Source organism: Bactrocera latifrons, unplaced genomic scaffold (assembly GCF_001853355.1).
Source record: "Bactrocera latifrons isolate USDA-ARS-PBARC rearing strain unplaced genomic scaffold, ASM185335v1 scaffold_20, whole genome shotgun sequence".
NCBI classification, from domain to species: domain Eukaryota; kingdom Metazoa; phylum Arthropoda; class Insecta; order Diptera; family Tephritidae; genus Bactrocera; species Bactrocera latifrons.
This window is the reverse complement of record NW_017535519.1, coordinates 531,731-554,503: the sequence shown is the minus strand read 5'-3', so window position 1 is coordinate 554,503 and position 22,773 is coordinate 531,731. Positions and strand designations below refer to the sequence as shown.

Below are 22,773 nucleotides of genomic sequence, written 5' to 3'. Positions count from 1 at the left end.
AAATATAAAAAAACGACAATCGATTAATATCTATGGTGATCTCTATTCAGTATATTCAAAATGGCAGACAAGAGTTCTTTTTGGTTTTGTGACTTGCTAASTACMARRTCTCAAATTTGAGGCAATATTTTGAGACTAAAGCTAGAGACTGTTTAGTGAATAGTAACTAGTCACAAATTGAGATTTTACCACAAAATTGCTCAAATAGAGACTAGAGACTGCTTACAGTTTGAAATGAATCGGTCAAGTAGTTTTGAAATGACAGTGAAAACGAACTTTGAAAAAGTAGTTTTGAGAAAAACGAGTCTAAAATTTATAAACTTAATAAGTGACAAAACAAAATTACCCTATAATGTCGCAATTGATATCGTCACAAATATCGTCCGTAATTTTTAACTGTAACAGTGAATATAGTTTGTTAATTTTTATCTCTTTTAAGAATCTCAGAATACCAATGACACCTGTCACGCGTTCAATATTTATTTTTATTTATTTTAATATTTAGAACGTCATTAATATTGAACATTGATGAATCGCAAGTGAATGTTAAACATAATAAATCTTGTCTTTCAAAGAAAACAAAAAAAAAAATGGTTTTGATTTATTATTTTTGCTTAGAGATTCAGGAAAAAGAAGAAAAATATTGATTTTGATCGATTTGCATTATAACACACCTTAACATAATAAGCAAATATTTGAATTCACTCATCCAGAAGTGTAAAGGTACATATAAATAAATAAAAACTCGAAGTCTTAATAATACTGATAGCATCCACAGACATAATATCAATGGATAAAATCTAGATATATATATATGTATATGTTTATTGTATACAATAATTTTATATATAGTGAATACTTAAAAATATAGTTGTTAGTTTTGTAAATGTGAACACAAACAGGAAACCGGAATAACCAAAATTAATAAAGCTTCGTCATGCACTGCAGGTCGACACGACGCGGCGTATGAGTAACATGCCAACATTAAAAATACCAAACACATGCAAGCGCATTCAGATTCAAGCAGACCAGTGGTCCAATTGTAGACCGTAACTTATTAAAAGTGTAACATAAAGGAAAGAAAATTAAAGAAACTTGTGAGAGCTCTTAGATTCACCCCGTAAGTGTAGGAGGAGGAACGAAAATCCAATGGCTGTACAGTGGAGGCAACATCTATATAGTTGATAGAAATGAAATATAAGAAACAAACAAGAAAGACAATTTAAAATAAGAAAATCAGAAATGAAATTGGAAAAAAATAATTTTAATAGAAAGCGGTATTTTTGTGGAATTTATTTATACTTAAGTGACAATTCCAAAGTATCAGCAAAATAAAATTTGTGTTTAGTTTATAAGATTTCTTGTTTGTCTGTCATCAACACTTTCACTTTTGTTTGAAAATTCATTTTAACTTATCGTGAGCTTTTAAGAAACCCAAATTTTAGAACGTCTTGTAATTTTAGTGTATTTATTTATTTTTGGTTTGGCAGTTGTCAGTTTTTAGTAATTGGCCGTGGCATTTTTTGTGATCATATATGTAGGCATTTTCTGTGTCGATGTCGACTTCGTTATTGGCTTCACTCTGAGTGGCGTTCAGTGCGTGTCTGAAATTAGTTGTATTCCTAAAATGTTCTATGTCGTTGACGTAATCATGGTATGATTTTTTAGCGCACCTAGGCTCTGATCTATACAGATGTTTTCAAGGGTGATTTTTGCGAAAGTACTCCACCAGTAACTGTTTGCAGAAGAGTGTTTTGTGTTTACTGTTATTGTACGCAGTGCAGTGTTCTGGCATGTATGAACCTTTTTCGTACATAATAACCGGCCGGCCGATTGCATTAAGTTGCCAATAACGATTCTTTGTCTTTTTCTCAGGTACAGCCGTCTAGCAACTTGAGTTTTTGTTCTAACGGGTACCTAGTCTCCCAAAAAACGTGCTGTTTCGGGGATCGGACCAAAGGGAGTGCGGTGTTAGATGACTGGGGTTGATAGGACAAGTAAAGAGGTGGCCAGTGACATGTGGAGACTTATTGCACGTTTAGCCTGCTACAGTATCCAGAGCTGCGCAAGGGTCACTCTCGTTTCTCGCGGCAACTCGAGCTCTTCGTCTGCGATGGGTGGTGGTTTGACTCAGAGTACGCCATTCGCTAGAAAGGAGTAGGTGCAGGAGTTGATGGCTCCACTGTGAATGTCGGTCAGTGCTTATCGGAAATTTGTTGCGTCCGAAGTTTGGCCGGCGTACTGTCCAATGTCGTGGACGTAATTGAGGAATGAGAAGAGTTCGTTATGCTCCGTAACTTCGGAGTCTCACTATGTAGGTGGAGGCATTCTGTCGTAAACCGAAGGGCTGTGTTCACACAAGTCTGAAGCTTCTTCATCTGCGTTCCACTGCATCCAGGCGACCATATTGGAGCGGCGTAGTTGAGGACCGGCCGGCCGATTGCCTTGTCCTTTCCCCACGTGCTGCCGGCTAGCGACTTGAGGATTTTGTTGCGGCTCTGTACCTTTGTGACAATCGCGGTTGTATGAGGAATGAAGGAGCATAAACTATCAAAAGTTACAGCTAAAATCTTAGGATTTAGGATCGACTGCAATATTAAGGTCAAGCCTGTACTCTTTCGTCCAGTTTGTAAATATGGTCGCTGTGGGTTTAGTGATGGAGATTGTTAAGTTCCGTGCAGAGAAGAAACGAGAAAGGTGGGAGAGATAGCCGTTTACCTTTGAATACATGCCATCGATTCCAAATTAAGTATTTTGTTGTTGCTCTGTACTTTGACAATAAGCGTGGTCGTATGAGCAGCATAGGCTGCAGAGTATATTAACAACTCTGTTCTTGCGACAGTCGGGTCTACGTAAGCGGAACGGATTTTTATCTGACCAAGGACTGTCAAACTGGCAGCAATTATCTAAATTACTTCAGGAATGTTTTCTGTCGCCACAACTACAACATTAAAATAACTGAAATCTAGGGCATGTTAACATTCTAAATGGCATCGACTGCGATATTAAGATTCAGACTGTACTCCTTTTAATTCGTAAATATGGTTGCTATGGTTTTAGTGGTGGAGAGTGTTATTGTCTTTTCATGCAAGTAGTAAGAACGATCGATAAAATAGTTGTTTACTTTTCAAAACATTTATTCAATTCTTTTGCATGACGTCAATATCGTACAATCATCTGCGTAAGAGGTTATGGAAATTTCCTTTGGTAGTTGAGTTTCGAAATATAGAAGTAAAACAGTAGGGGGGACAAAACATCACCTGGTGCAATTTCCTGTCTAACCCTCTTAGCTTAGAATTTTGACCTCGAGTTAGTATGGACGATTGCCGGTCCAAATCTTCTACCTAGGAGGACGCACAGTTTGTTCGATTTTTTCTGGCATAATGAAAACCATGTTGATGGTCTGCTATACTCGGGTGATGAGTGCAGGCAGGAAGTAGTAGAGTGTTCACTATTGGGAAAAGTGTACTTATCGAGTAGACTTCCCTGGGCTTGGGGTTCTCCTGATTTCAATAGTGGTCAACAACAGATAGAGGACCTTGGTTCGATAATTTTATCTTTTCTATGCTAATGAACTTAGATCGGTTTAGCGTAAAGTGTCGGTCTCGATTACTAAAATGTCGTTTGCACCATTATCTCATTCGCGATCTACACGTATTATGTTTCAAATCGGCACAACTAGAAAGGCCTTAACGGCAGTTTGGCTTATTTAGTGATACGTCTTCCCAGCTCATGAATTTAACTATTTCTTCTATTGATAATAAATGGGTTTATCGCGAGTGTCTAGTGTTGGTCCTGGAAGTGCGGTAGTAGCATGTTGAAGGTGGTTTTTTCAGCTGTAGTACCTACAGGTGCAGATGTCGCAATGCGGATTTTTTTGGCGAGGTAACAGACTGTGCGAGAAAACAGAACGGATCTCGGCGATCTAACTCCTTCTGGATGAGTGTCAAACTGCTAGAAAACAGTAGTTGGCGTGGGATTCTCATGTGAGTATAGAATTTTGTCATGAGAACTGTCATCTGTCGTTCAGTATTTGTTGAATTTAAAACAATCATTAAAGTACCTCAAAAAAGTTCATTAGATCTCACAAAAGGATCACAAGTTAAATGAATTACATATGTGTTATACTTTTTACCAATCTATTTATGACCAAAAACTGCACAAAATTCACTTAAACTGTCTCAATAGTTTTTATACTATAATTTATATTTTTTCATTCCATTTCATAGTATTTCCTGATTTACGCTGTCTTTATAAATTTCCAATTAAAATACATTTGCTGCACTCTGTTTTATACGAACCACCAAGGTTTGGCGTCGAATTGCCATGCGGCAGGGTTTTCGTTGTGCATCCACATGCTGCCACCTTTCCCGTCTGTGAGTTGACTGAATGTTGCTGACGAAAGGGGACTCTTTCACCACCACATTGCTGATGTTGGGTTTTTTGCGCTGGCATGGTACGATGACGATGGCGATCCCAAATGTGACCAGGATTGCCTCCGGTGAACACAAATTTTTCAAAACTGTTGCCCATCGTGTTTTGTGAGCTACTTTTTACATTCACTGTTTATCTTTTTGTTTTTGTGAGTTGTAATTGTTTGTTATATTTGTGTATTTATGATAAGATATATGTATAGAAAATAGTATTGAATAATATTTGAAATGTATATACATGTACTATATTAGTTAGTCGTTATGCAGAAATTTTCTAATATTTGCTGATTTCATGTTTGTGTTAACATATGAGGGTTAATTCTTTTATGAAAATGAGTAGTGAATTCCCTTTCTGTAGTTATTAACCTCATGAATAAAACAATTACCTAAATTATGAGAAATACTGTACAAAAGAAGTTATAGATATATTCATATAACTCAACGTTATAGTTTCTATTTTCATGTTAAATTAGTTTAACCGATAAAACCCAGTTGAAACTAATATTAAAACCGAATCTGCTTAATAATAATTTACAGTGAAATTTCTGTTCCGAAAGTTATAATTAAAATCCATTTACTACATACAAAAACGTAATTTTCATGCTCATAAAATCGGTGCGACCAATTTAAAACCAATCCTTAAACAATTATAGATATTGAATATAGAATCAAGTGGTTAAAAGTATTTACATACGTGCGGAAGTTTATACATTTATAGTAAAACATTTCCTGTTTTATTTTATATGTATACTGGAACCCTCATAGTTAAGTCATAAACGCAGAAATAGTATATAAAGTTTTAAAAATTTGTTTTGTATTAATTAAAAACATTTAGGGAAAGATTATAAAACAATCAACACACGTACATTCATAGATATAAGTGTATGTACGTTTCTTAAATAAACAAAAAAAAAAAATAAAAATTGTCCTTGAAAACTTAGCTGACATAAAAAACATAAATGTGCAAAGAAGCAAGGACAGCCACAATGTTGGCATTGCGCAGCAAATATACCATACATCAGAATTGTATATTGATTTTCAGCTAAAAATTTGGTAACTTTGCAATAGATTAGTATACACTTATTTTCTTAATGCCAGTTTCGTAGATGTAATAACTTATTGACATTTTTCAAATAGTGTTTATAAGTAAGATTTAAAATACATATATAAGTACTAGAAAAGATATAATGCATGTTTTACATTGCCATCACTGCCAACAAAAAATCCAGGTCGTGTGCTGCGTTCATTTGAAAATGACTGGGTTTGAGCCTGTTGCGACGACTGCCTTAAGTCCTGGTATCCTGATTCAAGTTCTGTGTAGGACATGATGTTTCTATCGATATGTACTAACAAATCATTTATCACTTAACGTAGTTATTAATGTTTTTTCTCAGTAAGATTAAAAAAAATCTATACGGAATTGGTAATGTCAAAAGCATTCACATGCAAAGTATGGAATGGGCAATTTTGCGAGGTTACAGCGAATGATAGTTGTGCTTAGTATTTGTTAATAAATTACAAATATGGTTGTTGATAAATTGGAAAACTAAAAGGAAAACTAAACTGCTCCCTAGAATTTTTACATTTCACAATTTACTGAGAATCTTCTTCTTCGCTTTTTTCACTTTGCATTGCCCATAACTATTGATTTTTTATCTTCAGCAAATAGCACAATTCCACTTTGATTCATTCAACACAACGTAAGAACTTTTTATCTGCAAATTATATAATTTTCGAATGCTATTTCTACCAATTAGTAATTGTAGGAAAATTTCACATATAACTTTCTAACACTTTCACACAAACTTGTCTGGCACCCAAATTTAATTAAATATACTAAACAGAATTCACAACAATCTCTTCAAAATTGCTGTGCTGTCAAAATGTACTCTTAATAATTTTTTTGTTTTGCTTTGCAGCCTAACTGTTTGACATTTCTGTTCGCGCTTCTGATGGCTTGAAGTTCATCATACACTTTGCAGAAATCAGCTGTGTAGGAATTTGTGCAGATGAACATTGTTGTTGTTGTTTTGCAACAAGCAGTCAGCTGTGTTTTGTTTACTAACGCTAAACGTAGCAACAACAATGGGTATTGTTGTACATCTGTCTCTTATACACATCTAGATGTGTATAARAGACAGGTGTAGGAATTTGTGCAGATGAACATTGTTGTTGTTGTTTTGCAACAAGCAGTCAGCTGTGTTTTGTTTACTAACGCTAAACGTAGCAACAACAATGGGTATTGTTGTACATATACCATCTACGTTGATCAGCTCAACTTTGCTTTTGGTAATGTTAGCATAGTATCCTGTTACGGTTATAGTAGATTTTTTGTAAAGTATTTTATATGGTGTTTTGAATCAATGTTGTTTCACTATTAAAGTTTTAACAAAACGCATTATCGATACTCTCTAACAGATATATCGATACTTATGAGTTGCCAACAACTTTGAGTCAAGAAAAAAGTAAGACGGCACCAATAAATAAAAGCCACTGTGATTTCAAAATTTAATTTGAAATAATTTTAATAACTAAGAAAAATGGTAAACCTGAAATAGTGTGCCGTTCGGGCACAGAACAATCAATATTTTGCCTTTTTAATGTGTATATTTATTCCTATGTATATGTAGAGATGTATGAATGTTTTGAAGCGACCGTTTAACAGAAAAGGTGCATGCTTAATTCAAATTTAATCGCAGAAAAATTCAAAGATTACAAATTCTTTTACGACATGCTAATTTCGTTCTCGTTTACTCTAAAGGTACGTTGGAGGTGAGACCTGTATCTAATTGGTAACCATAAATACAATACGCTCCTATGTACTTCAATATAAAGCCTCGTTTAACGATCTTTTTACATTCATATCCGCTTTAAAGATCTCCTTTCACAACTAGGTTTGGAAAAAAGCTTTTCATGAAATTCTGCCTGCTTTGCGGAGGTAATATTTTTAAAAATACTATTAAACTATTGTTGGAAAGAACTATTAATAATTTAGTCGTAGCTAGTCAAAAATTTAACCTACCTAGTTTACTTTTGTTACTTGGCGATATCGCTACGGCAACCGTAGCAACCTATTTGTTAAATATCATTTGGAACTTTCGAATTTTTTCATAATCAAAAATTGGTTTTTGGAAGAAAAAGAAATCACGTTTTGATTATTTAAGCTTGATTATATTAGATACCTTGAAATAATTTTTACAAAAACTAAACATAAATCTACGATGTTAAATTGTACATCACGGGGCAAAGAAGCTGCAATCGAACTACCGAAAGTCGGTAATAAGAAGCCTATAGTACTCTCATCCCAGCGCTTTAACAAATTGTTAAACAATGCTAACCAGACGGATAAGCTGCGAGCTCAGAAAGAACTAGAAGAGGAACAGAAGTACAAAGAGTATTTGAAAGAGGGCTCCGATCAATTGGTTGCACATTTCAAGGGTAACATACAACGAACTCAGGATGAGAAGTTGGCTGAAATCAAAGTGCATATGGAAGAGAAGATTACAAAAAGTGAGCCATCTCAATACTTGTATAAAAATAAACCGGCTAAAATATTACCAGTTAAATACAAACAACTCAGAAAGCCAAAAAGCCTCACATGTAACATTCAGTACACCACTACTAGACCCAATTCCCGTATTTCAATCAAAATTTAAGTAGAAAAATATCCGAAAATTATATATTTATGTACATATTTAAAATATTTTGGTTGACATCGGGCAAAATGTCATATTTAAATAAAAACGAAACAAATATTAATTTTATGTTATCAGTTTTAAATCTTCACCAGGAACTTTATTCTTATTAATTTAAGTTATTTAATGTATTCTTGGTGACATGTTATTTATTTAGTGCAGGAAAACTTCCATAAGACAAAAGAAAATGAAGAACGCAAGCGGAGCGAGAAACTGGCAAAAGCACAAAACCTAATCGAGCAACTAAAACCGGGTCCCAAGCAGCTGCACGCGGCTGCCTTACAAAGTGAAGTCCTTCGAGCGCGTAACGTGCAAAGAAACATAAACAAGGAGTTCGAAAGGGCTATTAAACAACAAGAATGCATGGATAAAATGGCTTGCCAACAACAGGCTTTGGGTTTCATGGAGGAGGATATTCAGCGGCAATTAGAACGTCATCAGGCAATGGATGTTTACAAAAAGGAAATGCTACAGACCATTAATGACAGCACTAAACAACGCGCGGAAGCTAAAAAGCAGCTAATTAAAGAACACCAAGCAGTACGAGAAGCTATGGACCAGGAGATCAAAGCACAAATCGAAAAGGAGAAAGCAATTATGGAGAAAAAACGAGCTGCTTTGCGTAAAAACGCATTAGAGGCCATGAAAATGGTTGAACAGCGTAGATTAAGTATGCCATTATTATTTTTACGCCCCTATATCTAAAATCATCTTTCTTTTCTAGGAGAACGTATGACTGAGGAGATAGAAAACCGTCTTTGTTGTGTTTATAATTTGGGCAAACAAGACTTGGATGCTGCAAAGCAAGAAGAGGACAAGAAACCCACACCAGAGGAAGAGAAGAAACAAGAGATGCAAGTTGAATTTCTTCGCTGTATTCAAGCCAAGACCGAAGCAGAAGACGATGAACGTGTACGTCGTGATATCAGTCGTATGCAGTTGAAATTCACGGCAGAGGAGCAAGAGAAGATACGTAAGGACAAAGCAGCAAAACAAGCGCGTATCGAGGCCTATATGCGTGAGCTACAACAGCAAAAGGAGGCCAAGCGTCGCAGTGATGAAGAGAAGCGTTACGATATGGCAACACGCTTTAAGAACTGTGAAGTAAATCGCCTATTTGAAGAAACACAAAAGCAACAACGTCTAGCCAAAATGCAAGACACGCGTAAAACCTTACATGAGCAAATGGAGCAGAAAAAACGCAACGAGAAGGAAGACAAAGAGCTCATGCGCACTTGCGAAAGTAATAACGAAGAGCGCGAAGATCAATACTTTTTCGAATATGCACGAAATCTTATGGAGGATGCACATAAAAAAGATCGCCCACTATATCCATTCGTTAAGGTAGTGCAACAGTATAAGCGTGATCGCGGCATCGACTGTGAAAAGAAAACACCAAAGCATCTATTGTCACAGGTTTATATTGGTACACGACAACCAGGAGATAGCAAGCAAAATGACAATCACAACGTCGCGGCAGTGCCAATGAAAAGCTCAAAATCGAAGTTAACACCGACTAACTCGGCTGAGGCTTTGCATATCGGTAAATTGCCTTCAGGAAGTGATAAGTTGGCGAAGACAGAGAAAAATATAAAAGATAGTATACTTGAGAATTGCATTAAAATTAGCGAGCTAATTGCGGCTGATACAAAAAAGACTGACGGTAGCAAGGAAAAATGTGATAACAGATTAGTAGACTGCTTGAAGCCAAGCAACCGTGTGGCCGAAGCAAAGAAGGAGGATGATTGTGAATCGTTAATCAGTAACAGCAAAGTGCGATATACTATGTTGGAATTGAAAGAATTGAATCAATTCACTTAAACGTATGTGCCAGCGATGGAAGCGTAGATAATTGCAGCTTGTTTCAGCTTATTTTCATTATATTTTTGTTACTTGTTCATGTGCTTTTCCAACAAATGTACATGCAATAAATGATTTCTTGCAAATAAAAATGTAGTACTTTTGTGTATTTGAAAATGAGCTTGGCTCTCTTAAGTGTAAAAGAAATTCACAGTTCAGTTATTGAATAGTTTTTATGAATCTAATAGAATGTGCTGAAAGGTAGATGGAGTTATGTATCACGTTTTAATGCGCGGTGACCTGTAAGCAAAAGGGTAATCAAGTCATTAGTTGTTGTTAAATGTAATAATACCTATGCTAATATAGCTTAAGTCGACTTAAAAGAAGTTAAACATATTAATTTAAAGTAAAAATCTTGCTTTCTGATCGCAATTTAAAACGTTTAGTTCGTCTAGCGTAAGTAGCTTCGAATAACTCTTATTGCCACCATTAACGTATGTAAGTCGACTTAAGCTACTTCAGTTTAAATACACTATTAATAAAAATGAGCATTTAATCACCATTTCAAATTATTTTTCAGCATTTTGGTTTTAATACGTTTACGATCACGACTAATTATTTCCATACGTTCCTTAGGCGTTGTTTGGAAAAGAATCAGATGAAGGGTGCGTATCGCAGAAACCAGCTAAAATATATATGTGTATATTAAAATGTAAATAATAAATTCATACAGAAAATATAAAAAAGGAGTACATATAAGCTTACACAAATCCTGCCCTATTTAACAGAAGACACGAAAATATAGAAAAATCACCTAATTAACAAAAAAAAAAATGAGTTTTCCAAGAAGATGTGTACTTCCCATTTCTATTAAATGTATAAATTATTTTGGAAATAGCTGTTGCTAGCACAACAATAATTGCAAAATAAAAAAAAAATTAATTGAAATGAGTTATGGCAAAAATAATATAAAACAATAAAAAGGGAAATATTATAATTTTTAGCTATTTTAAGTCATTTTATATGGAAAATATATGTACAGTCCCTTCAAAAATTATTCGTGCCAAATTTCGTGAAGATAACTGGTCAAATAGAAAAATTTTTCAAAGGACATGATTTTGATTGTTCAGTTTGAATGGCAGCTATAGTAGTCCGATATCAGCTCGTCACGTTGATGTTATAAACTTTGTGGCAAAGTTTTTAGACACTGTTCAGGTTATAAATATACCACACGGCATTAATAAAATTTGCTTGCTCACCTGCTTTAAAAGTCGTGCTTTAAATTTGATAGTATCAGGTGCACACGCTTCCATTGGATCTTCGCTGGTCTCCATGTGTAAGTTCAAGACGAATATTAATGTATCTTTGATGGTCTGTACTACACGCTGAACTTGTTCCGTTTGAAAGAGACGACGCACCAAATAACCACGTACATACGCATTGATCTTGGTTGCAGCAGACGCTCGTCGCTCAGCTTCTACAGATGTGTTCGTAATCAACGATTGGTGCTGCTTTTTTTTAGGAAAAAAATGTTTTCGAGTAGCCAATATATGTTTTTATTATAATTGAAATTAAAACTTGTACATTTGAAAGTTTAAAATTTTATTTACTAACTTATTCAGTGAGAGTATAAAATTTTTTAAGTTTTTTCTAGGCAATTTAGGTACTTGGTGATAGCCGCAAGGATGTTGCATAAATGAATACATACGTTTGTGTAAATTTTACAAGTGTTATCTTGAAAAAACTTTGAAATTCAAATTGAAGTAGTTTAAAAAACAGTTTTAATGTGTGTTTACCATCCTTCTGTGCATACATACATATATGTACATATGTAGGTATGTAGGAAAATACATGTGAACAAATAAATGAGAATAATGTCAAATGCGAAGTGGCACATTTTATTGTAATGGTCAACCATAAATATATGCACAAGTGTGTCTCCCAACGAAACCTTTGATGTTTCTTACACTCCAGCGCATTCTTAAATGACGGTATTGATTGTTGCGGCTAGATTTGATTGATTATTTAGTAATAAGGCACAGATAGAGATCATCATATTGGAATTAGTTATTGAAATTTATGTAATATATTTGAATAACGATTGGAAAAGCTTCTCCTTTCATTGAAATGTTATCAACTGTTATTGTAAAGCTTTTTCATTTTATAGAAAAGAGAAAAAATAGATATGAGATAATAATAGAAAAATGTTAGTTTACATATAATAGCGTATAAAAAGTATCTTAAAAGTAGAAAATAGCATAAAATAACATATTATGATGTTTAGCTAATTTGTTTTTGTTGGTAAAATTTCACAAATCAATTTGTACAAAAGCGTAAAGAAAAGGAGGGTGAAAAAGCTTAATAAAAATGTATAATTTATTTTTAAATCACTTATTTTTATTTTTTAATCCCAAATACCGGGTTGAAAAAAAAAATCTTAATCCCAAACATATTATTAAAAAAAAATTGTTTCATAAATTAAACTTTTTCGCTTTTGCGTACTTCGTGTTCAACCATTTAGAACTAGAGCACGAATAGAGCCATCATATTAAATACTATATGTATTTAACCCACTATGAGTGGGCGGCTAACTTACACATTCAAACGATTGAAAACATAATAATAAAAAKAGATGTTTGAGATTCAAGCGTAATTTTTAAATTTTTACTATTAAATTAAAAATAAAATTATTATTTTTCAAAAATTTAATTCCCAAACTCGGAATTAAAAATTTAATTATTATTCCAAGATGGAAAATTGGATTTTCAATTTTGAAATTAAACAAATTCTCAACCCATTTTCTAGTAAATTATATGTTACGTTAGTTATTTTGTGTTTTTATTTACACTGGGGTACTTATTTCGCAAATTTTAGTTCAAAATTATTCCAAAAAGGGAGTTTAATACTTTTTTTTTTTACTGTTTTCTTTTTGGGAACAAACTATTTTTACACAAGTTAATGATCTTTCTTTTACGTTCAAAATGAAACTTTGCATATAGAGTTTATTGAAGGCCAACGTTTTCGAACTTTTAAAACACAATGTAAAGTTTGATAGGTAATTCCCAACACTTTTGTAATAGAATATTACATACATATGTATGTATACTTAAGACGGATTCCCAGTCTTCGCAATTTTCGGATATATGCACGTAAATCTATTATTCAAAACTGTCATGCACACTTACGCGACTACTTGACGCTCCACTAGTTGTGCCATTTGAGCGCCCAACATTATTTGTTACTCCACTGTGGTTGCTGCTAATCGACACACTTCTGTTTGAAGCTGTTGGTGAGAGGTCGTGCGAAAAAAGCCGTCGTCGAGGGGTGCAGTGATTACTGCTTTGCGATGTCATCGGCAACGTTGATGAGCCGATTGATAGCTCCAACGATGGTAGTTGGATTGTACCTGACATCAAGTCCAAAGAATTTGTTGCAACACAACTGTTCGCACTCATTGATTCAGCACAATCTGACCTTGCTGTTGGTGAATTTTCTACCGAGCCATGGTAACTACTGTCAACTCTTTTGTTGTTCACATGATCTACAGCATGTTGTATTTGCACATTGTCTATTTTATTTGTCAGCTGTTCTAGCAAATACCTTTGTTGCTCTTCGAATACCTGCTGCATTCGTTGTTGTTCACGTTTTTGTTGCGCCAATAACTCGAGAAATTTTTGACGGTGTTCATCCTCAATACTGTTGTATTGTTGATTGCCTGATGGGCACTCGCGTGCACTTTCGGTGGTTACTTTAGTAGTTTGTATGATTGGCATCGAAGGTGTGGGTTTCATTTGTTTGATAGCGGTTGTACCCGAAACAGATTTTTTAAGCTGACGTCCAATTTTCGGTTTAATTAGTCTTTGCTCATAGGGTGAACGTTTACTTTTAGTGCCTGAATTGTGTGTTGAGGATGGACTTGTAATGTTTGTGATTGAAGGCTTTAGTTGTAAGCGCATTGGTTGTGGGCGTGGTTTAAGATCGACTTTTTGCACACGTTTCGCCTTTGATTCGACAGTGTCGCGTGTGGCGCTCATAGAAAACAAATTCGAACGTTTGGTCGGATAAACGTCATTAGGTACTTGTTGCTGACGAATGTGTTCAATTAATGCTTTCGAAGGGTAATCGAGTGTAAAGGAGTTTGAGCGGACTAAACCGTTTTCATTTTGCGTCGTAGGGCTAACATCCAGAGATTTAATTTTGGACTGGGTTCTCTCGGATATTAATGGCTTCAATGATGGACTTGTTGCCGATCTCTGTGGTGGCTTTATGTTAGAGCACTTGGGTTTATCCGTTTTCGTGTCTGTTACGGTAAAATTTTCAAACTTAAGGATTTTGCTGGTGATGCTCGTTACTTTGTGATGAGTTTTCAAATCTCGCTCACGATTTGTGGTGGACTCCATGCAGGCGAAGCTTTCGTCTGAACTTATTTCATCTTGTAACGATTTGTTCAAATTTTTTTTAGGTGTTTCTTGTTTATTCACATTTATAGTGTCAATACTATTTTTTGCTTTTAGAGTATCAATAAATGAGCGCGAACTAATTATTGGTGTTGGTGGATCAATACAAATTGATGGAATTTTCTTTAGAACCTTTTCCGATTTCTGACGTGCAGCACAATTTATATTTGCGTTTTCGCCTTCTTTTGTCAATTCAACTTTTTGTCCAATTGGCTTTTCATCTGGATGATCCAAATTTATTTGTTGCTGTTGTTGTTGGAAGATTTGAACTTCGTCCTCTGTCAAAGGACTGATGATTGTATTAGAACGATGGTCGTAAATCAAAGTTTCTGATTTTTGTAACTTCTGCATACGGTGCATAAGATTGATTTCCAAAGAGTTCGACTGTTGCATTTGAACATTAAATTCACTACATTCACCGGCAGTTTGACGACTTATTTCCGCGCGATTCTGATTGGGTGTAGATAATTTCGATTCATTTTCATTCTGTGTCAGAATATCTGAAAGTAACATATACGATTTCTCTGCTTCTATACGTTGGGCATCAAGTTCTATTAAATGCTCAGATAAACTACAATTACTACTACTTTCGTTTTTATTATCTATAACATCTGTATCTTCTTTTAATTCTTCAAGCTCTGCGGAATATTCCAAGTTATATCTCTGTTTCCTATTTTCCTCTAAACGTTGCTCTATTTTAATTGCCTTTTCTTTTAATTTCTGCATTTGTCGTCGCTTGTCGGCCGTCATCTAGAATTTGTTTAAACATTATTGAACATATGTATGTGTACGAATATGTAAAAAGACGATTAGTTTTAGTGTTATAGCGCACACCCAAATACAATGCTTCAGCTAGTTCGCTGTAAAGTTATCATATAAACTTACTAATGGCGGTATAATAGGAACTCCATCGATGCGGAACACCGACACAAACTTTGATGAAGATATAGAGGGGGCAAATATTGGGTTTATGCGCGTAGTGCCTGCTGCGCTTATAATATCTGACTTAATATCTTCCATTATTATAACCATAGATATATTTATATTTTCTTTCTTCGCACTGGAAATTCTGATTATTGGTTGTTAATTTAATTAGTAATATGAACTTTGAATTTAGAATTCTTATTTTCGCAGTGTAATACTACTTAACTCTTTCAAATTTATATCATTCTGAAATTAAATTTTGGCAAGAAAATCTTAAATATAATGAAAACAAATTTAAAAATATGTGGAAAATTTGAAATTTTATGGCTTTTGTTTTCACTCAATCCATTTGTTTACGTTTCTATGGCTACTACCTGTGGACGCATGCAGCCGAAACTGCATTTGTATATGCTCCAATACTTTCACGAGTATTGGAGTGCTAAATTGTTTGTTTGTTTATTTGGACTAATAAATTATTCAAACTATCTAAATCCAATTWTGCGCGCCTTTAAATTCAATTCAGTTAATCTACAGAAATTTACCAACAACTTTTTACAAATTCCATCAAGTGTCAATTGGATGCACGTTCTTATTTCATGCATGAATATATTCACAATAGCATCACCTAGCGAAATTGGAAAATTATAGTTGGTCTGTAAACCAGTTAATTAGCTTTGAGAGTTACTTATTTTAAGAAGACTTAACAAACCAATAACTTATGTGTTGCACTTTTTAACCATAAAATTAAACTATGATGGATTTAGATTTGATTTTATAATTCATTGTTTATTGGTTTTTAAATGTGAATAATAACCCACAACCAATACTTTCCAACTTCGAAGATTCGAAGATTTAAAAATAATACGAGTATCCATTATATTATCCTTTTGTGAAAAGAAAATAAATGTATTTCACTTTATTTAATAGCATTTATTTAGTTTCAAATATACGGAAAATATTGCTGTGAGTTCATACAGTCCCGTAGAGTGAACTCTAACGTGTATGACCACCATAATTTTGTTATGAAATGTAAATATTTATATTTGGCGGATGTTTAGTTGTTTCAAAGAGGCGGGAAACCGATATAATCTTATAGACGGCTGAGCAAATTGTTATATACTATAATTGAACTATATTTTTGTTATCGTTAGTGTAAATAACATTATGAGTACATTAAAAAGAGTTACATCGCCAATGAAGCAACAAAATGAAACTCCCACAAAGAAGTTAAGAATTAGTAAAAACGAGGAAAAACCATTTCATATCGATGGTTATAGTTGCACAGAGTTGGAAAACTTTTTTGACGGTGATGATGACTTTGAGGCAATTATAAATAGCAAAAGCTTATCAGTGCTGCAAGGCAAATCCTTAGATCTTACTAAATGGCAACGATGCATCGTACTAGAAGTGGAGCGCGAGCGATCTACTTTCGATTTGGTGCTGCAAGTGCGACTAGCAAACTTCGATCAAGTGGAAGATTTCGAAAAGGAAAATAACACTTTATTATCTAAATGTCGCCTGCAGCAACAATGGAGCCACACAGTTATTAAGAGAGATGACATTATTTCCCTAATATGTTTATGGGATGAAAAATTAATGTGCTATATAGTGAATAATGAGCATGGATTTTGTGTCACTAACCCTGACACATTAATTTCTAGCACTAGTGTAGTTGGTTCGCTTTTCTGTCGGAGAAAAGCAGTGTTGCAAGAGCGCTTCAAAGGAATTGATGCAAATAGCAAAATTGTAAGCGTACCCACTTTTATATATGCATATGTTTAAATGTACACATACTGCAACTCATAATTTCTAATTGTTAATTACAGATGGTAGTGGGATCAAAGGTACATGAAATGCTGCAGTTGGTACTACAGAAAAATCTTAGAAACGCAGAAGATATTGAGTCCACTGCTAGAGAATTATTACACTCCAAGGAAACAGCTTATGAACTCCATGCGAATTTGATGTCACGTGATGAGCTAGAATTTGAACTACAAAAGTTTATACCCAATGTGATAAGTTTTGTAGAACAATACATTAAAGGCATTGAACCAAATGTGGTACGTACAAATAAATGTGCTTAGATTATTTTAATTAATACTTTTTAAATTATTTTTTTAAATTTAACAGCATCTTAAAGATACTTTCCAAGGTACTATTGAACACATACAGGACATTGAAGAGAATGTTTGGGTGCCACAACTCGGTTTAAAAGGTAAAGTAGATGTATCGGTTCGCATCAAGCAACGAAAACACGAAAAAACAACAAATGTCATACCGTTAGAATTGAAAACTGGACGCGCCACTTTTTCAATGGAACATAAGGGTCAGGTTATGCTGTACCAAATGATGTTAACTGCAATTGGACGTGAAACCAATTCCAGTTTATTACTTTATTTACGCGAAGGCATAGTGCGCGAATTACGTGGAACCCGTAATGAGCAGCGTGACCTTGTAATGTTACGTAATGATTTAGCGCACTATCTATCATATCTAAGTGAAACACCTGCAACTAATACATCACTCGTAGAAACTGAAGAACAGGACAAATTTTTACAGCCTATAGAGTTGCCCGAACCCATTTCACATCATAGCGCCTGTGGCAATTGTGAATATGCAACCGTTTGCTGCACTTTCGCCAAAACTGATCCAGAACTGCACTTAAGAAAAGGTCATCCTTTATTAAAAGTTATGCAGAATGTCACCGATCACTTACGAACAGACGATTACAAGTATTTTATTCACTGGTGTCGTTTGCTTGCATTAGAAGAAAAAGAAATGAAGAAAGCGAACAACTTGCGTACTTTGTGGACGAGTACACCGGAACAACGTAAGAAAAATGGTGTCGCAATTGTGGATGTACAGCTGAAAAACGTTACTTGTGAGGGAAGGCATTATTTAAACAATTTCATGATAGAGGCGACTGGTGATTATAAAGACGCGGATCTATTGTTGAGTGGTGTAATTATAACAACAAATATACGTAGTCTTGTATTTTTTTAATATCTTCCGTTTGTTTTAGTTCTCTATCGGCGAATATGTGATAATCAGCACACGGAAACGTTTGGCTGTGGCAGCTGGCTCAATTGTCAATATGACAAGTACCGAAATTACCGTTAGTCTCGAACGCGATCTAAAGAAAAACTATGCAAACGTTGCATTTATCATCGACAAACATGAATCACAATCGGGCAACGCATTCAATTTCACAAATGTCAGCTTGTTGCTAGATAATAACGAGCGTGCGAAAATGTTGCGGGATATTATAGTGCAACGCGTACAACCCACTTACCGCAAAGTACTGCCAAAAATTGTTGCAACTGCTGGCGCAAATATACTCAAACAACTGAACTCGGTGCAACGATCTGCCGTACTCAAGGCATTAACCGTAGAACGCTATATGCTAATCAAAGGTCTGCCAGGCACGGGTAAGTAAATGATATCTTTCGTATCTGGTTGATCATGGCATATATTTTTTTTGTTTTCGTAGGCAAAACGCAAACACTCGTGGCGATTGTGCGCCTATTACATTTGATGAGTAAATCGGTACTCATCACCAGTCATACACACTCCGCAGTCGACAATTTGTTAGTGCGCTTGAAGACACATAAACTGCCGATGCTGCGTTTGGGCTCCGGTGCACGTATTAACGACGAGCTGCAAGAGTTTGCGGAACGCACAGTGCTGCAAGACTGCGCATCTGTGGAAGACTTAACGCAAAAATATAATTCGTATAACATTGTTGGCGTCACATGTCTAGGATCAGCGCATCCGCTGTTCTTACATAAAAAATTTGATTTTTGCATTGTCGATGAAGCCACTCAGGTTATGCAGCCGACAACGCTGCGTCCGCTCTTCTTTTGTGATAAATTTATATTAGTTGGGGATCCCGAACAGCTGCCGCCTTTGATACGTTCAAAAGAGGCGCAACAACTTGGTGCAGACGAATCACTTTTCGAGCGCCTTGACACAAAAACCGCCACAGCAGTACTGACACTGCAATATCGCATGAATAAATCCATAACGCGACTGGCCAACGAACTCACTTACAAGGGCGCCCTGCAATGTGCCTCTAAAGAGGTTGAACTGGACACGCTTCAGGTGAATTTGTCAAAGGATAATGAAGCTGCGAAGTGGTTGCAGCGCGCCCTGCAAACTCATATAGATCAAGCGGTTTACTTATTGGATACCAAGGACTGCACTGAACGGCTCAACGCATTTAACAACGGCGAAAAGAACACTGCGCTGGAATGCGCTTCAACACCAATTGCCAATGAAAAACAGAATAAAAGCACCAAGCGTATTTCTAAATATACAAATTATTGCGAAGCTGCAATTATTATGCATATAGTTGAGAAATTACTGCTGGCAGGTTATGCACCGGCGCGGATTGGCGTGATTGCGCCTTATCGCGCACAAGTGGAGCTGCTGCTTAACTTAACTGCACAGTTTGAGCTTCACCATAATACCGGAACGTCGAAGCTGAATTTTGTCTCGGTCGAAGTCAACACGGTTGATCAATATCAAGGGCGAGACAAAGATATTATACTCTTTTCTGGCACGCGCACTGGCGCTGTGGATGCCAATGAACGTGCCCGTGAAGCAGAAATTCTGGAGGACAAACGTCGCCTTACTGTGGCGATTACACGCGCTAAACGCAAGCTACTACTTGTTGGCGACGCTGCGTGCCTGTCTAAATATACGCCTTTTCAACTGTTGCTCGAGCACATACCAAGCTACTGCAAGTTACAGCTGGAGGATGGTAAGCTTGGTTTCGAATGGCAGGCACTATTGAATAACATATCCAGTGTTATTAAGACTTAGAATTTGCGGCTTAATTTAAGCGTGATATTATTATATTATTTGATTGCAATGATTGTATATTGTCAACACTATTATTTCAAAATCAAGGAAAAGCTGGAATTCTGTACTGATTTGTCCAACGCTGTGGGCTGCACGGCATGTGTTTATGATTTTCCTTACTGTATTTGATTGGTTCATTGATGTTATGAAATTTGAATTTAGTTGTTGGTGAGTGCAACTGTGAATTATTACATTTTTGATGTTGGTCCGTTATTTTTGTTATACAATTATTTCTTAATTTGCTTACATCTTCGTCTTTGCCACACAGCGCATCTATAATGCAGCCCATTTTCTGTATTTTTTTTTATTTGTTTTGCTTATTTAAAAAACAAAAAAGTTTTATTTATACGAAAAATATTATTTGACATTATTTTTTTTTTTTAGAAATAATCGTCTCATTTGTAAAGAAAAAATCTAAATATATTAAAGTCATTAAAATAGCCGAGTTTTTACATGTCACAACTTTGTAAGTGAAGCTTTAAGTTTTTCTGATGTGGGAATCGGTAAATGTTTAATGAAAATTCGGTACAAGTTTTGTTATTTGATGTTCACAAGCCTTAGCACAGTGGTGTTGTTATTATGGATAACCTTATCCTAATTGGACGAGAGGTAAGCTAATTGTCATTGATTTAAAGGTAGATATAGGTTTGTAAAGAATCTGAATATAGGGAAAGACAGAGGGGTCTAAGTAACCGTATTCTTATAGTATATGGCCAAGAACTGTCAACTCGACACCATGGCTCGAAATTACTGTTTGATTTGCAACAGCAGCAATTAGGGAGAGTGCTTGTAGAAAAGTTGGGTAAGGAAATACATATGTTGGATATATCAGGATACCTATATTATGTATAAATAAGGCGTTTAACAATTTAATACAATTTTTAGAGCGCCGTATAGCAAGGGTTGCTCAGGTTTTTATACGTCGGCATATGGCATATTCACTTCGGGCGATTTCACCTCAAGCCAGAATAGTTTCTGAAAATAGCTTCTACTAAGAAACAGCTGTCGGCATATTTACTGCTGATTTTTTGATCCGCATATGTTTGCGAATAGCTCAGATGTGTAGAGACATTCCTGATATATGCATGTTCAATTCATTTAGGATTTAAATCAGGTAACAACATCTCCAATGGCCATTCTAATAACAGTTGTTTCTCCATAACCGAAGGGTTTACGATTTATTAGTGTTGACCTGCTATTTTTTTTTTTTTTTTTTTTTTGAAAATAGTTGGAAAAGTCAAATAACTATAATATTTTGCCTATACAGTCATTTTTTAGCTCCAGTCCCCCGATTCACGATTTTTCGTTTTAGCATGGACTACGTCCGATCAATATAACTACTTCCCGTAGTCTCAATATATCTAATACTATATATGATTTTCAAATTTTCTAACTAAGATATTTAGCAAAATTAAGTGAGCGTATAAATCGGACACACAATATTATAATACTGAAATTGCTCCATAAATTACCACAGCTTCCATATAGTACATATTGTATAATGACTTGTTATTATAGCAGACTCTATTTATACTGAATATCTCAGTCAATATGTTAGATACCCGCACACATGTTGTCGAAGTTACTTTTTACTTGAATAAAGTTTACAGTTAATGCAATGATGATAATCAAAATACAGAATATAATGGTTTCCATCTGTGACTTTTCATCTGACTATAAACCTTTTTTTTTATTAAAATGTAAGGTTGATTTTAATGAAATCAAGAGAATTTCTAATCATAATGTGTTTTATTATTGAATATCCATGAAAATGGTCTAGATCTTGCACTGAAACTCTTATCCCTAAAATAACGATTTCCAACTCTCTAGCCGAGTTTACAATAGCGCGCCAGTGGTTCTTCTTTTTCAATGTTTGGCGATAGTTGGAGATACTAAGTGTGGCCAGGTCCTTATCCGCCTGGTCTTTCCAACGGCTTGGTGACCTTCATCTTCCTTTGCTTCTCCCGCCTGGTACTGCGTCGAATACTCTCAGAGCTGGAGTGTTTTCATGTATTCGGACGGCATGACTTGGCGTAACTGCTCGTCGTATATCTCGTACAGCTCATCGTTCCATCGACTGTGGTAATTGCCGTTGCCAATGCGCAAAGACCGCAGGACCTTTCTCACGAAAACTCGCCGACTTATCAGATGTTGTCATCATTCAAACCTCTGCACCATATATCATAATGATATACGCATTATATGTATAAACAAAAGGTTTAGTTTCAGTTTTATTTTTTTATTTTTTTTCTAAGTTTTGGACACGAAAGAAAATGTAATGAAATTAGGTGAGTAGCATTCTTACACAACATTTTTATATTCTCGCAGCATGTTGCTACAAATTATAATAGTTTTGTTCAACTAACAGTTGTTTGTATAAACTCAAAATAATTGAGTTAGATATTGGGTTATATACTTGTATATGGGTGATGAGACGGGTTGAGTTCCGAGTGACTAAAAATTAAGATATCTTGAAGAATCTTGGTACTAGTGTTTATGAGGACGAGTTCGTAGACGGGCTTGATCCAACCACTGCCACATCAACAAAACGCCATTAAAGGAAAACCTATAAAGTGACATAACTAAGCACTAAATTGAGAT

General features: G+C 35.2%; 4 protein-coding genes across 11 annotated transcripts in view; 2 read left to right on the top strand and 2 right to left on the bottom strand.

Moving 5' to 3' along the window:
• LOC108968026 (inositol hexakisphosphate and diphosphoinositol-pentakisphosphate kinase) overlaps positions 1–6,358 on the bottom strand; it is a 43,153-nt gene extending 36,795 nt beyond the window's left edge. For 2 of the 5 annotated variants that reach the window (XM_018931758.1, XM_018931759.1), the window contains exon 1: positions 5,634–6,358. In XM_018931758.1, coding sequence (XP_018787303.1) covers positions 5,634–5,759 — 126 coding nt within the window. In that variant the 5' untranslated portion in view covers positions 5,760–6,358. Of the gene's footprint in view, positions 1–1,117; positions 1,174–4,301; positions 4,571–5,633 lie in introns of all 5 variants that reach the window. The other 3 variants (XM_018931753.1, XM_018931754.1, XM_018931755.1) reach the window with 3 other exon arrangements.
• A 1,136-nt stretch (positions 6,359–7,494) lies between these two features.
• On the top strand, positions 7,495–10,108 carry LOC108968046 (calponin homology domain-containing protein DDB_G0272472-like). Its single transcript, XM_018931804.1, has 3 exons — positions 7,495–7,943; positions 8,286–8,798; positions 8,853–10,108. The coding sequence occupies exons 1-3, from the start codon at positions 7,655–7,657 to the stop codon at positions 9,947–9,949; spliced, it is 1,899 nt and encodes a 632-aa protein (XP_018787349.1). The 5' UTR covers positions 7,495–7,654; the 3' UTR covers positions 9,950–10,108.
• LOC108968045 lies at positions 10,064–15,866 on the bottom strand. 4 transcript variants are annotated; one of them, XM_018931799.1, is made up of 6 exons: positions 15,684–15,866; positions 15,271–15,555; positions 13,114–15,135; positions 11,188–11,439; positions 10,489–10,613; positions 10,064–10,228 (listed from the first exon to the last, which is right to left on the bottom strand). In XM_018931799.1, the coding sequence occupies exons 2-6, from the start codon at positions 15,415–15,417 to the stop codon at positions 10,207–10,209; spliced, it is 2,568 nt and encodes an 855-aa protein (XP_018787344.1). In that variant the 5' UTR covers positions 15,418–15,555; positions 15,684–15,866; the 3' UTR covers positions 10,064–10,206. The 4 variants fall into 4 exon arrangements, with proteins under 4 accessions (XP_018787344.1, XP_018787346.1, XP_018787345.1 ...); XM_018931801.1 differs by having other exon boundaries at positions 11,188–11,436; XM_018931800.1 differs by having other exon boundaries at positions 15,271–15,454.
• A 520-nt stretch (positions 15,867–16,386) lies between these two features.
• On the top strand, positions 16,387–20,150 carry LOC108968067 (DNA replication ATP-dependent helicase/nuclease DNA2). The gene is made up of 5 exons (XM_018931834.1): positions 16,387–17,055; positions 17,136–17,369; positions 17,440–18,270; positions 18,332–18,737; positions 18,800–20,150. Exons 1-5 carry the CDS (start codon positions 16,474–16,476, stop codon positions 20,131–20,133), a joined length of 3,387 nt encoding a protein of 1,128 aa, XP_018787379.1. The 5' UTR covers positions 16,387–16,473; the 3' UTR covers positions 20,134–20,150.
• Positions 20,151–22,773: the final 2,623 nt, after the last annotated feature.